General features: G+C 37.2%; 1 protein-coding gene across 1 annotated transcript in view; it reads right to left on the bottom strand.

Moving 5' to 3' along the window:
- Nucleotides 1-452: 452 nt before the first annotated feature.
- The window catches only part of FRS2 (fibroblast growth factor receptor substrate 2), a 28,196-nt gene continuing 13,485 nt past the window's right edge, over nt 453-15,163 (bottom strand). The window contains exons 3-7 of the mRNA XM_010561760.1: nt 13,869-13,960; nt 11,870-12,056; nt 8,458-8,616; nt 7,164-7,327; nt 453-4,770 (exon numbers count right to left, since the gene is read on the bottom strand). Coding sequence (XP_010560062.1) covers nt 3,820-4,770; nt 7,164-7,327; nt 8,458-8,616; nt 11,870-12,056; nt 13,869-13,934 — 1,527 coding nt within the window. The 5' untranslated portion in view covers nt 13,935-13,960 and the 3' untranslated portion in view covers nt 453-3,819. The remainder of the gene's footprint in view (nt 4,771-7,163; nt 7,328-8,457; nt 8,617-11,869; nt 12,057-13,868; nt 13,961-15,163) is intronic.

Raw genomic sequence — 15,163 nt, 5'->3', positions numbered from 1 at the left:
AAAACAAGGACAGCTAGATTTTGAGCCAATACACTGTGTTGTAAAAACCTGCAAAATCAACTGCTGGTCTGTCACCTGCAAAAGAGCAGCCCTGTTTTGACATTGGTTTGGGCTTTGTACAGCTTACACCTTTCTGTGGTCCTTTTTACACCCAAGCACCTAGTCAGAGGTGTAAAGGCACACACAAATATCCAAACATCTGGGGATGGGGGGGAATTAAGCAGTTTATGATATGAAATGTTTATTTGAACACTTAAGATTTCTATAAGAGTTCTGTAGACTTTAATAGGAGCCAGAATAGTGCTTCTATGCACACCATTACATTCAACCCCTGTCATATGCAAAACATACTTATCAGGGGAAACAAAAAATGTTCTAATGAGAGTTAAAGTTTTCAGAATGGTCTTTTTAATATTGTTTTATGGAGCCAGCAAGAAACACCACAAAATTAAAAAAATTGGTCCTCCTCTTGACATCAGTCTGAGAAAAAAAAATATTCCTGATATAACCAATGGATTAAATTCTCACTAACTGTACTTCTAGTACAATCTTTATTATGTACTTTTGGTCACTGTTTCATCTTTTTTATCAACTCAGGTTTCCTTGTTTAAAAGATACACTAATGTTTGTTTTTCCCAAATCATTGCATTAAAGGAATACCTACAGTTAAAGGCTCTCCCATGTCAAATGTGCTTGAAGGGTAGCAGCCAACTGCATGCTATGGATGAAAAGCAGAACTGATGGAGATGCTGCCATTTTTGCAGGATCTAGTTTATGTAAACTTTACATGTCTCACTTACTAAAGAAAATGGTTATGTATTTGTAGTTTCTCAGTCTATACACCTGTGGGCCCAAAATAAATACGACCTAAATACTGTGGAGGGATTTCAGCTGAAAACTGAATCCTAGATTACAGACACTAAACCTAACATCACAGCCTTTAAAAGAGACTGAATTGAAAAAATATTTACCAAGTCTCAAAGGGTAAAGTGCATTGCTACTACACCTACTTCAAGGGGCAGAAAATAAGGAATGCTGAAGATGAGTAGCACAGGTAACAGGGACTACCTGGTATGTTTGCAGCGTACACAAAACAAGAAAGCATTATCCCACCTGTAAAATCTAAGAGGGTAAAAAGTAGTCCTGGAAAATATGTCAGACTTAATATAATTAAGGCTACAGAAAGTTGAAATTTCAGTATGTTCTCAATTCTGGGGACCAGAGCTAAGAAAACACCCACTGTGGAGTACTGTGAAACTTGCAACAACATAAAAAAAATTCCTCAGACCATCCCTTGTATCTGAGACTATTCATGATAAACACGTAGAACAGTGCACCAGAACTAAGGAAGGATATGGTTGGTTGCTGTAATTTCAGCAGGTCACTTAGGATCTACCTGAAGCCTCTGTTTCCCTATTTGTCAATTAAGAATATTACTTCCCTGCCTCACAGGTGTGTTTTAAGGGTCCAGTTAATTAGTATTTCCGAAACACCCATACTATACAGATGAGGACCAAATATTTCTAGGCAGCTAGCTAGATCAAACACGTTTGCCTCAAAACACATGCTGAAGCATTAGTTCAGCTCACAAATTTAAGTAAGCTATAAGCTAAGAACAAGAATCACACCAGAATCACGAACCCAGTAAGTATTTTGCAATACCTGGCAATTTCTCTTCAGTGCAGACCAAGACCGGTCCATAGCATAAGGTGAGGCAATGGCAAAGGTGTGAAGGAGCACGAACACTGCAGACCTGTAAAATGTCTAGCTCTAGGTAGTCATTCCCTTCTTGAGTACCAAGGTCACCCCACAAGTCAACGGGTCTATCACAAGAGTATGCATAGGTTGACTGTGAAATCATTAATGAGGGTTTTTTTAAATCTCATTTAAATTCCTCATAATGGTCTCAATGACTCCCATCTTTTACTTCTGCAAATTATGTCCTTTGTGCATCTAGTATTTTAGTACCATGCAGTCTGTAAAGAATAATGCAAGTCAGAGTGAAAAGGTTGCCTGATATCCCCTAATGGTGTGGCAAGATGCATGTATTTCAGGTGCTACCACTGCTGCCACTACTAAACTGAGAGAAGACCAAAGAAAAAGTTAACAAAGGAACAGGAACACACTCCAATTTAAGAGACTGAAAATATTTGTAGTTTGTTTTATATAAAACTTCAATTCAAATATTGCATGAAGACCCTTAATTCTTTTTCAGATCTCCAAATGGCTTTTCTTGCATGTTTTTCCTCACTCACAGTTCAAGGGTTATTTTGCATCACACCAGTTCACACAAGTGTCAGTTCCTTTGCAATCACAGGCTCAAAAATGATCTCTTCTGCTGCTAGTACCAAGGTGCACCTGCAATACTGCCAGAATTCTAAAATTATTCAGAGTATAAAAAAAAAAAACAACAAAAAAACCCAAACCCAAAACTTCTGCTAAGGGTGCGTCTGGCATATTCAACGAACAACATTCTACCTGGATGTACCTGTAACACTGAGCAGCCATTATAACCAAGTTCACCAACTGCAAAAGGAAAAGAAGTATGCTTGTAGATAATGCTACCTTCAGATAATTTACTATGAATCTTTCTAAATTATATGATCAACTATGGATGCACACTGCTAGAATGTACAGTTTTCTAGAAAGAACTAAGTCCAGTACCCTGCCTCCCGTGTAACCTGTGTCTGACGCTTTAGAGGAAGACAATAACTGCATAATAAACCCTTCCAGTTGTGCAATAATGCACACTGCTGGAGAGCTGGGATATTTCTGTCAGGCATAAAAAAGTAGAACACTGGACAAAGACAACCATTTGACCTTCAAGAGTCTTTCTTTGTCAAATGCAAAGAGTAAGACAAACACATAAATGACCCTGAACAATAATTAAAGCTATGTACAAAATTTTGACTTTTAAAACAAGACGTTATGGAACAGGTAAAAAAGAAACACACAAATACAAAGAAAGGAAGGCACACCGAACTAAGAAATGACAAGAGAGCCTTAATTCATACAGCCAACCTGTGAATTCCTTTACAAACAAACAAAAAAAAAAAACCCCAAACTCTAGTGAGATTAAAATTCTGTCAGATTTCACAGGGAACTCGATATGCCACTCAGAATTCTCTTCTAGCAGAAGGAGCTTAAGGCTGGGTTTAGATGTGTTCATAGCTCTGATCAATGAACTTTGATGTGACCTCTCAAATATCACACAAGTTAAGAAAAAACTATTGGGAATTAGAGGCCTTCTTGCCCATGTGGTCTTAAAAAAAAAAAAACACAAACAAAACAACAGACAACAAAGGTGTGGTGTTTATATCCCTTGAGATGAACCAATATATCTCGTGTATATCAAACTGAGTGAATTAATGCATTACACACATTTCATTCCAGAGGACCCACTTCAATAAGGAATGAACGTAAGATGGGTATCTTGAAAGATTAGGTTTACCTGCTAATAATGCACATATCAAGAGGCTTTAAAAAGTGTTATAAATGCCATTAACAAGTATAGGCACCAGACCAGAATATTTATAAATTCAAAACTGGCACGTCACTCAGACTCTAATCAATTTAAAGAGGCACTGTGAAAGGTGGTGATGCTGCTATGCAGTAATTACTACTACTGTAGAATGAAAGAGTGTTACCTAAATGAATACTTGCTCTACATTAATTCCCTTTAGTTAGACAAGTACATGAAGTATGCAGAAAAAGTCCTATTAGTCTATAAAAGGCGTTAGTGTTAAGAAATGCAAAGTATTTGCATCTTCAATTTTATAAACTTCACAAAAGGTGCAAATGATTTAATGCTTCCCAGGCTCACATAGGCAGGTCAGTACTGTTATGTCTAGTTTTCCTAGAAGTACCATCATCTCGGGGCAGTGCTTTTTGCAAGCTTGACATAGCAGCAGTTCTTTCAATGTCTATCACAGCGTACAGCTCTGTGCGCCTGGTTGGAGTTTGCGGAAGTGGAGTGGTGGGGGTTTTTGGAGTCTGAGGGTTGTCGGAGTCACTACCACCTTCCAAGTCAACCTGTATATAGTTGAGCTGCCTGTGTTCTAAACTTGGACGCCTAATGTCAAAGTTAAAGACTGTTGGGGTACAGTCCCGACGTCGTGTAAATTCTACTTTATGAGCACTTGCTGGTACTGTTACATTCTCTGTATTGACATAATTATGCATTGGATCTAGGTTATTGTGGTAGCCATTCAGAGATGGGGTCTTTGGTCCTAAACTGTCATCTTCATCTCTACTCAGCTTGCGGGCTTCCCAAACAGGAGGCAAGGATGGCAAGTTCTCATAGTTCAACAGTGCAGTTCTCCTCTGAGCAGAGTTGTTAATGTTCTGGGTGTCTGAGGTACTGGTTGATGTCAAACGACCTCTCCTGACCCCTGAGGCACTAGGGATTGATAACCTATTTATATTTTCATACACCAATTTATTACCAGATGGTGTTTCTCTACGTTCATCACTGTCGTACCCAGTGTCCCATTCAGTGTTGTTTGTGCTGCTGCCGCTAACTTGGTCTCTCCCAAGTTGCTCCAGTTTCTCTCTTTCCATTAACTGCCTTTGAACAGGTGTTGGTCCTAAAACGAACTTGACTCCTTCGGGCTCCAGGAGAACCTGAGCATCTCTGTCATCAGTACACATCTTATCTTCTTTCACTTTAATTGTTTCAGTGTTTGAAAGCTTTGATTCCAGTGGCGCATGCACACTTGATCGATTTTTTCTTTCCTCTTGTACCCCAGTAGTGTTGACATAAGTATGCACCTAAAAGAGGAAGAAAAAAAAGGAAATTCAAATGCTATTTGTGCTTTTCCCCCTCCCCCCAACTTTCTTTCCTTCTTAGCTCCCCACTTTCCAAATCAAAATACCTGAAAACCAAATCTCTTGAAAGCAGCTGTTTAAGAGCGAAGATCATCTCTCTCACATTTTGCTGAACTGTGCTCAGTTTTGGTTTTTTTCCCTGAAATTTTGTTGTTGGTTTTGTTAATGTTACTCTAACAAAAGAACAGAATTTACATCCTACATTAATAATTATTTTGATTTGATGTTTATCTCAGTAGTGCCCTAGTTACAGCTTTTCAGGTTCTATTCCAGCTCTGCTGTGGTCAGGGCAACCTTGGGCTGCTCCAACTTAGCTCATTAGTTCACTTAGACAAATCAGTGAAGCAGAGCTCTACTTTGTTGTCCCTTAACACGACAGTGACCAACAGTTCAACAGTTGCTTTGGCTAAATTTATCTTTGTAATTTCCATACTGCAAAGGAAACTTACTGTCCATTTAAAAAAAAAAAAAAAAAAAGGACCTAAAAAAACCCCAGGATCTCGCCTTGTGTACTACTCAAGCAATGAGAAGAGAGGTTGGCTCTCTGCTGGAACAGTCCATTCTTTCATCAAGAGCCAACGGCCTCCTAATACCAGAAAATGAAGTAGGAAAATACACAATTCCATATGAACTGTGGCACTCAGAATTGAAAAGGAGCAGGAGTTGGCACCAGATGCCACTAAGAAAGGCAGAAATACACCACTAGGTTATCCCTCCAAGTTCCCACAGTGGATCAACACAAGACTGCATGGGAAAGACTGGAATAATGGATTCCTTCTCTAAATTTTAATTCTGTGTCTGGATATCCAGACAGCACAAGTAGTATTTTACAGCAGCAGTCATCTACCCTTCCCAACTTCTCTGTCAAGCTCTACAAGCTGAAGTGTTATTTACAGCTCACTTGACTCCTACACCGATCCTTTAAACTCATTTACTCTTCAATAACTCCAACAATAACACTTGGACTCTTCCGAGGGGGCTCCGAACAAATCCTTTCCCACAAGCCAGTTCACTGCACTTTGCTCTGGTTACCTTCTCTGGTTTCTAACACTGTTTCTTGTCACACACAAGAATCTTCGTAAACCACATTACATTTTATTAAACTTGACTAACATTTTCATCAGCAACCTGAACGATGAGATAGAACACACCCTCTGAAAGTCTTCAATCTATCCCAGATTGGTAGGGTTTCCACAGAGAGGGACCTCAGCAGTCCGGAGAACTGACCTCATAGAAACCCCAGGAAGTTCAGCAACAGCAAATGCAAAGTCCAGTGCCTGATATGGAACAACACCTACAGTACAGGCACCAACTGACTTAAAAACAGCCTTGCAAAAAAGCACCAGGGGTCCAGGTGGATGGCAAGCTGAATGCGAGTCAGCAGTGTGCTGTTGCAGCAATGAAAACCAAATGTGCATTGGTTTGTGTTAGCAAAAGCACAGCCAGTAGGTTAAGGAAAGTGATTAATACCATCAATTCAGTACTTGTGAGACTGAATCTGGGCTCCCCAGTACAAGACAGACATCACCATACTGGAGCCAAGTCCAGTGGAGGGCCATGATTAGAGAGTCTGGAGCATGTAACATACAGGGAGAAGCTGAGAGAGCCATCCTTGTTCAGTCTTAAGACAAGGCCAGGAAACCACCTAACAGCTGTTTTCAACTACCTCACAGATAAAGAAAAGACAGAGCCAGACTCTTTTTGGAGATGTTTAGCAAAAGGCTAAGGGCCAATGGACATTAGCTGTAACAGAAAAAAAATCTGATTACTTATTAGGGAGAAATGCTTTCACAATAAAGGTGGTGAAGCATTGGAACACATGGCACAGAGACACTGTGGAATCCCCTTGTTTGGGGTTATTCAAAGCATGACAGCACAAGGCTCCGTGCAGCCGCCTCTAACTTTAAAATTTGACCTAGGGGACTCTAGAGGTCCCTTCTAGTCTGAATTATTCCATGATTTCTATTTGCCAAATAGAAGACTTACATGTAAAGAAGCATTTTGACCGGGATCTCTCATTATAGAGTACCACTTATGTATTTAAAAATAATTACTGAAATTTTTGAAATGTGTATATGCAAATACATACTTTCTATATCTCTATTTGTATATAAATATGAAGAGCAACTTAAAATAGTTACTTTTTCTCAGCAAGCTATCCTACAAAGTATCATTTTAAAGAGGCAAAGCAAATACTCTTCTGATGTAGTTAACATACAGTAGAAATACATTACACCTGATACTGAAAAACACAAATGAAAGCCTACAGAACAAGCATTAAAAAAAATCTGAATTGATGTAGAACCTAAGTTATAGGAGAGGAAAAAAATACCCACTTGCTCCTCTGCTACAAGTAAAGGATGTGTTGATTCTTCACCGACAGAGGGGAGGCGTGCGCTTCCGACAGAAGGATGTCTGCTGGAAGGATGTGATGAAGCATCTCCAAAAGATGGATATCTGGGATAGCCGTTAGGTAAACTTTGTGCACTGAACCCAGGAGCTGATTCAATTAGAAAACAAGCAAAACCATATTAAAATGGAACATTTTACTGTATATGAGTAAGATGCTTTATATCTTCGTTTTCAATTTTCAAAAGATAAATTTAAATATGTAAAACAATATTAAATATTCACAAGATTCAATTTTGCTGGGGGGAAGGAAAGGGAAAGCAAATTGCAGAGTATAGCTTCCCAGTATTTACTGGGAAACATGTCTGAAGCAACCACTGAAATCTAGATGTATTACACACTGCAGTCCTCACAGTAAACTCCCTATCCAACTTCTCTTTCTACCATTAACAACATGCTGCCCTACCAAACAGGGACTTATTCACTTAAGCTTCCCTTTCTCCGAAATCATCAATAACCTGGAATACCTAGTTGCAAATACCAAGCCATCTGCCTGAGATTACCTGAAATCCTCTGGTATTTTTACAAGGACTTCACTTTACCCATCCATCTACTCAACAGCAAAAGAAAGATTCCAAACCCACTGTAGATGGGATATTACCATTACTTTTTTCCCTAATAAAGAGGTTGGAACATTGCTCAACATTAACATTTCTCAGAAATGCTACAAGTAAAATATGGTGATTTACTACAAAGCAATTCAAGGGGTGTTTTCCTAAGTGTTCATAAGTTCTGAAACTGTTTTATAAACTTTATTTTCCATGAATGTAAGACAGGGGATAAAATGAAAGTGGAATGTATGGTTCTTTTTAAACTTATCTAGTGAATCCTGTTTTCTACAAGGAAAGTGAGTGGATCTTTATTACATGGTATATATTCAGCTTGGACAATTTTCAGAATTCAGTTAATTCAGTAATTTCAGAATTCAGTATTACAATCTTAAAACTTCAGTGAAGCAGTATTCCTATTCAACAACTAAGTTCCCAAAACTTATGTCTTACAGCTGAAGAACTTGACTATGGCAGTTTTGCTCCCAAGACTTAGGATTCTCGGAAGAGAATCCTCAGCAAGTACCTCAAGAGAATGCATTACTGGTAATCAGCCTCTTAGCTTTAAATTAGTTTTCTTTTTAATTAAAGTTTTAATGCAAATTAAATGCTATTTTCAGCTAAGTACCACATTACATTCAGGTATGTCATCTGACAGTATAACCATACTTACTGGTAGGTGTTCGAGGGGTTCTTGGAGCTTCCAACTCAGTTTGATGATTATTCCTTTCTACTACTGGTTCTTCTACCACATTTATGCTATTATTCTGCATTATCTCTTGCAACATATTAAATAGCTCTTCTGCACGGGCACATTTAAAGGCAAAGATTCCTATAAATACACAAGAAAAAAATCAAAATCCTTTAACGTAAGAAACATGCCTTACAACGTACATAACTTTCAAAAAATAGAACTGGAATCGATGTAATGAATACCTGTTAAAGAAGCAAAAATGTTAAGAAATTTTTATTGTGCCAAAACACACAAAATTACTGTGAGAACCTTCAAAGTGTTTATCTAATAGAAGAATAAGATTCCCATGCACCAAAAGTTAACTTAGAACAGAAAACTGATTCAGTTAAGAGCAAAACTAAGTTTTGAGTGCTAAATAAGGGATAAAAAAACCCCAAAACAAACCACAAAACAGGGCAAGATTTTTTTCTTTTTTTTTTAAGCTGATAAAAAGGATACCTGTTAAACAAACAAATAAATAAATAAATCACTAAACAAAACTACTGTGGTGCTACTAGGTCATATTTTTTTAAACCAGATTTCTATTAAATTACCATAAAAATAAGATACCTGCAGAACAGGAAAGAAGGATTTAAACACTAGGTAAAAGTTTAGTTTCTTTAAGAAGATTAAAATGAAAATCTAGTAAGACAAACTGTGTCAAACAGACAGTAACAAACCAATTGGTTTAGGCTAAAGGATAGACACAGAACACAAAGTTAGCAGCAATACCATGAATTTTGTGTGTGTATTGTGCCACTTTGCCTTTAAACAGCAGGGAGCGCCCCAACTTACCCTCACCAGCAAAGTCGCAGCTTTGGATTATTCTTCCATTGAAAGCATGAAGTTAAAGTTGACATGCTTGTTAAACGTGGGTGCAGGTGCTCATTTTTTAAAGTGAGTATTACAATCTTAAAACAATCTTTACTAAAAACTACCTGCCTATATAGCTAGTTCTGTAAGTGCAATTATGTTATATGCTGGCAATTACTATAATCATATGTTTATTTAAGGACGCAGAACTGTGACAGATCAGAACTACCAGAAATGCTCTGCATGGCAGAAGTTCACAAAAACCCAGCTGGGAATATAGTAAATGGGCTAAGAGGAATGACACTCAACAATTAATATTCAGCTGGTGCACTGAATAAGCTTCATGCTTGCAACACAGCAGCTGTAGAGCTGCTTCTACTACATTTCCTCAACCCATGATCCATCTGAAGTACAATAGCCCATGTTTAATTTTTTGTGTATTTCTGAAAATTCACACTGGATACTTAAATCTTAATGGACAAAAAATAAAATAAAATAAAAAGATCTAGGTTCACAAGCTTTAAAAATTTCCCAGTACGTTTCTGAGAAATTCAATTCCTTTGCCCCTTTACTTAAAAAAAGTGCTTCCAAATTGCTGATTCCTTAAAAGATGAGGTGAACTAAATTGGCACTGAAACTACAAGCAAAAACAACTTGATGAAACCTTGATTTTTATTAAATACATTCACATTAAATACAGTGTGATCTGTCACTTACACAATATGGTGACATACCAGCTCCTTCAAGTTTTCTATTGTGAATTATCTATTAGCTTTGCTCTCAAAATGTGTCTTCAGGGTTTTTAATACCTAGCACAAACTCAATGTTTCACCATCATTGCATTCTGCCAAATTATCAGGAGATATAATTTGAGATTAAATACAAAACACAAACAAGAATATTGACTAATGTAATCGGTAAAAGTTGCTGGGCAGTATTCAGGGTATTCTCAAATGAGAAACTTCTCGGTCATCTCACCAAATGAAGATGAAGTTTTGCAACTGTGGCCACAAAACCCAGCATAGGTCTCAGGAACAATGCTCCATTGCAAAATGGCAGCAGAGAGAACATATTCTGCCAGATTTCTTTTTTCTCAATATTTGCAGTACTTTACTATTACGTAAGGAAGGCAAGAAACAAAAGAGGGAGGAAAGGGTTGCTGCTCACACAGCCTGCTTAATCTTCTCTTAAAAAAAAAAAATTAGGAATGAAGCAGAGAAGTCAATTAGACTTGGTGGAAAATTTTGCAGACTTGCTAATAGGCCATGGAAAAGAACCTTCAAAATAGTATTTTCAATCTATTTTACATGTTTAGAAGAAGCAGTAAATCAAACCTGCAAAATAATCAAAGTTATTTTCTTCAAAACAAAGTTTATTACTTTCTTCTTAGAAGTCTGAAAATTTAGTTTAGTATGGAATATACTGTAACATTTGAAAATATCTCTATTTCTCATTAGGAGATGGAGCTGAGAATGACTTCTAAACTTTTATCAAAAAAAAAAAAAAAACCAAACCAAAACTGTCTGCCCTTACCTCTGCTTGGACAATGAAGATTGACTAGCTTTGTTTATGATCAAGTTCTTTCATATTCCTGATTTTTTACAGTGAAAGTAAAAAAAAAAAAAAAATCAAAAAGCAAAAACCAAAAATTGCAATTGCTAAAATTCATTATTGATTAAAACATTATTAAATGCTAAAAATCTATAAGAAAAATAAAAATGCAACTCAATTTCACAACATATAAATACATAAGAATTCCACCTACACACAGCTACATCACAGTAGAAAGATGCAAAACGAGGCTGAGACCTCAACCAAAACAGCTATTGCCTCAGGGGCTGCTCCAGGTGAAGAGAGAAAAGCCTAAGTCTTCTCACTGGGAGCCAACCTTGACCAAGGCAGGCATGATCTGGGAACTGGAAAGGTAACCATCTTTTTCCAATTAAAGCCACACACAAAATAACTCCGCATAGCTGGAGTTTACACGCTTCATACAAAAATGTGTCAAAATTTGAGAATGACGTCACTGGTATAAATGGAAGTATTATTTGTTTTAGGAAGATGATGAAACACAAGTGTGTTACTGAAGACAATAATAGAGTAGGAATATCCAGTTCATACCAGTGCTCCAGTCTTTTAAAAATCTAAAAATAGAGAATTCTTTGAATTCTGAGGAGATTGCTCCACAGTTCCAGGTTTCACTGTCCCTCCCTGAAAGTCAAGTCAACCTCTGAGGTAGGAGAATTTCCTTGTCCAAACCACCTTCTAAGTTGACCAGAAGTATCCACACATACAAGCATGAAGTGTTCCAGACCTACAATGCCAAAAACCATGTGCAACTCACATCCTCATTTTACCATAAGACCATTCTTCACAAGGTAACGTACTTTTTTTCCAGAAACCACATTCACATATAAAACTATAGCCTTTATAACCCTTGCGAAAGGACAAGCAAATATACTTTTTGTTTAAACAAAATTGTCTTCTAACATGAAATAAATTTCAAAAAAGCTTTATATACAAACAAAATTCCACATACCTTGTCCAGTTTGACACCTTCGGCCACTTTCAAAAGAGAAAAGATTTGAGTCATAGCCATAGCGACGGAGACAGAGGTAGTGCCATTTTACAGAGTCCCTTTTACGGGTGTACAAAATTAGTTCTGTATCTGTAAGTTCCATTATGCCAGAACCCAGTTCATTACCATCATCATCCACATTAATAACCTATAAAAGGTTAAATAGCATTAGGTTAAGTACTTTTTTGAGGACCAATAGCACTACTAATAATGTTTCACTGATGCGCTCCATCTGCTCTGTCATGAGTTACGATCCTTAAGTTTAAAAGAAAACAACCTCACCAAACCAGTTCCTTTGCTCCCCCAACCCAGGATTAAAATAATACATATTTAAAAGCAATATGAATAAGACTGCATAACATTATTGTAAAATCTGAGGAGAAATTTAAAATAGAAGAGATTCATACATTTAATTATATTTTTTTTTTTAAAACTAGCTTTATGTACATATTCTGTATTTCCACACACAGATAAGGCATACCTCAGCTAATGGAATCTTTCAGAGCCCTGTTTCTAAAAAAAAAAAAAAAAAAAAATATTTGCTTTGTCATATAACTCCACTTACAGTTGGGAAAAGGAATGAAAAAGGATAAGGGGCTCCAAGATAAAGCTTCCTTCACATACCTGTATAGCCTTGCACTGTGCTGAACCACCAGACTGTTTTAGGGGTTTTTTTTCTGCCTTTTTGAAGTTAACAAATAATTCAAATACCCTACGGTCTTGCGTGAAAACACGTGTATAAAGCTTAAACTCTTTTCTTTCTGCTTTTAAACCAGTTGGAGGTGACCTGCATCCTTTATGGAATTCAGACAATGTATATTTTCCTCTGCATGTATTTCACCTCACAATACTGCTTTTAGTGGGATTCTTTCTTACTCAATAAAAAGGCTACCAAAAAAATCTTCCCTATGGTATCAATTAATGTCATCCCTTAAAGAGACATTTTCAACTTGAAATCTAGTCAATTGAAAAGAATTAGGAATAGTTTCATCTGCCACTAAGGCTTATGCCAACTTTCTTCATTTTGCAAATTACAGTCTTTCATCTTCTCCCCCCTGCTGCTAAATCAGCGACCCACACAAACAATAGAGAAATTCTACAATGAGAAAAATAGGAACTAGTGACACAAAGTGATGTCAAATGCATAAAAAGCAAGAAAACAAAAATATTTTATCCTTCAGCTTTTTGTACTGAGAATATTAAACATTTCCAGAAATTCCCATGGCTTTAAAGCTCATTTCAGTGTTGCCTTAAGGCAACGCATGAATAATTTTTCACTATGGAAGCATTACATTCCTTTGCCAACTCACAGAGACAGTTTGGAGCACAGAAGCAAATCTAACTTGTGGGACTACACAAAGGTATGTTTACTTAAAGTCACTGACTTCAGCAGGTTCATGTTAGGCATGCTAAGCAAATGAACAAGTGTTCACAAGCTTATAAATTCCAGGGATATAAGGGACAGAAGCACTTTTATAAATAAAATTTCTTCAAGTAAAGGACAAAAGTTCTCAAAAGCCTATAATCAGTAGTGACCTTCAAGTAAAATGTTCCATTGCTGACCCCGCATCCAGGTTCATAATCACACTTCTCCAATAGCTCTTCCCTTATGCTTATGACTCCCCTCCTAACTTCCATAACCTCCTGGAGGCAACACCACTTACTTGGACCCTACCAACTGAAATGGAGATGGACCAAAAGCACAGGGCTGCTTCTGCTTCCTGAAGATCAAAACTGTCATAAAAAAGCTTACTTGGTCTAAAGAATTCCTGTCACTGCTGGTAAGAGACAATTTCTCAAAGGGGCAAGAGAAACCTGTAGCCACAGACACCTACAATTCTCCGATGTTTTAACTGTTCAGTAATTCTCACCCTATTTTCATATAAAATTTTTTCCATCACAGACCTACCGTGCAAGAAAGCAACAAAATAATTCACAGCATACCACTTCAGTTGCTTACCTTAAACTTGTTTCGATGGTTATCTGGGACAGTTTCTTTATCTGGACAGCTACAACAGCTACCCATGACTTCTTTAGAAGACCATGTGATCTCTAAAGGGGGAAAAGAAAAGAAAAAAAAAGAACACCACAAAGTGATCATTTAGTTGAAGTAAAAATAGAGTATCATCAATAAAACAACTCAACACAAACTGCTCTCGGAAATTAAATTCATTATGAATTTTGCAGTCATAAGTAATTAAAAAATCAACATAAATACTACAAATTTTTTAAAATAGTTAAGTTAGATTTGGCATTATGGAGTGGTAACACCGAGCCGTTAAAGTCCTACCAATAATTCAGCTGGAGGTTACTACCAAACAGACCCATCCGATTTGTCACCTCAATTCCCATGGCAGCAGCTTGGGGGAAACAAAACCCAACAACTTACTGGGTGCGATTCTCATCTCCTAAACCAGGGCCTTTACACAAGGAAACTCCCTGGATTCCAGCTCCGTCTATACGGAGCGCTCTCCGGCGTCGACTGCTGAGTGCAGCCCTAGTGACGCCCACACAAGCCCCCGTGCAACGGAGGGTGGAGGTCTTCCAGGGCTGCAGGCAGCCCTGCAGTGAGGCTCTGTGCTTCCACTTTTAAATACTTCCCATGTAGCAACGTACATAAAACTATGTAATTGAAGTAAAGGGAAGGAAGAAACCCCACATTCAACACAAATATTTTAAAACTTGGGTTTTTTTATTTCTGTTAAGTTCTGTTTGGATTAACTTGTGTTACACAGTCTGCTTCATTTGCTATAAAACAGTAAAATATTCAACTAACACAGAACAGCATGGCTAAATTAAAGAAACCAAAAATAAATATTTGATATTTTTTATATTTTCATTTAAGCATTTTTGTAGGTATGGTAAAACTTTCATAAAACAGTAGGATAAAACATTCATAGACCCAAGTCTCAAAACTTGCTTCTCCTCCCTTACCACCTTGCAGAGTGTGGTATGTCTTGTATTTCTTAAATATGAGAAAGTCAGACAAAAGAAAACTTAATCCATTTACATCATCTTTATATTGGATAAGAATTAATATTTCCACTACAAAATGAAAAGTGGGGCAAAATCCTGGAAGAGAGCTAGTAAGTCAACAAGAGATACGACACTAGGAACCAAGAAGAAGGAAGACAGAACTGGTTGATAACTTTTCCTGACTAAAGGGGAAAAAAATCTGACATCACCTTAAGAAAACCAGAACTTGCTTTCCAGACAGGCATTTGTATTAGCATGCAGTAGTAGTATCCAAGTAGC

This window comes from Haliaeetus leucocephalus, unplaced genomic scaffold (assembly GCF_000737465.1).
Source record: "Haliaeetus leucocephalus isolate CR32 unplaced genomic scaffold, Haliaeetus_leucocephalus-4.0 Scaffold151, whole genome shotgun sequence".
NCBI classification, from domain to species: domain Eukaryota; kingdom Metazoa; phylum Chordata; class Aves; order Accipitriformes; family Accipitridae; genus Haliaeetus; species Haliaeetus leucocephalus.
This window is presented reverse-complemented; position numbering and strand designations above follow the sequence as displayed.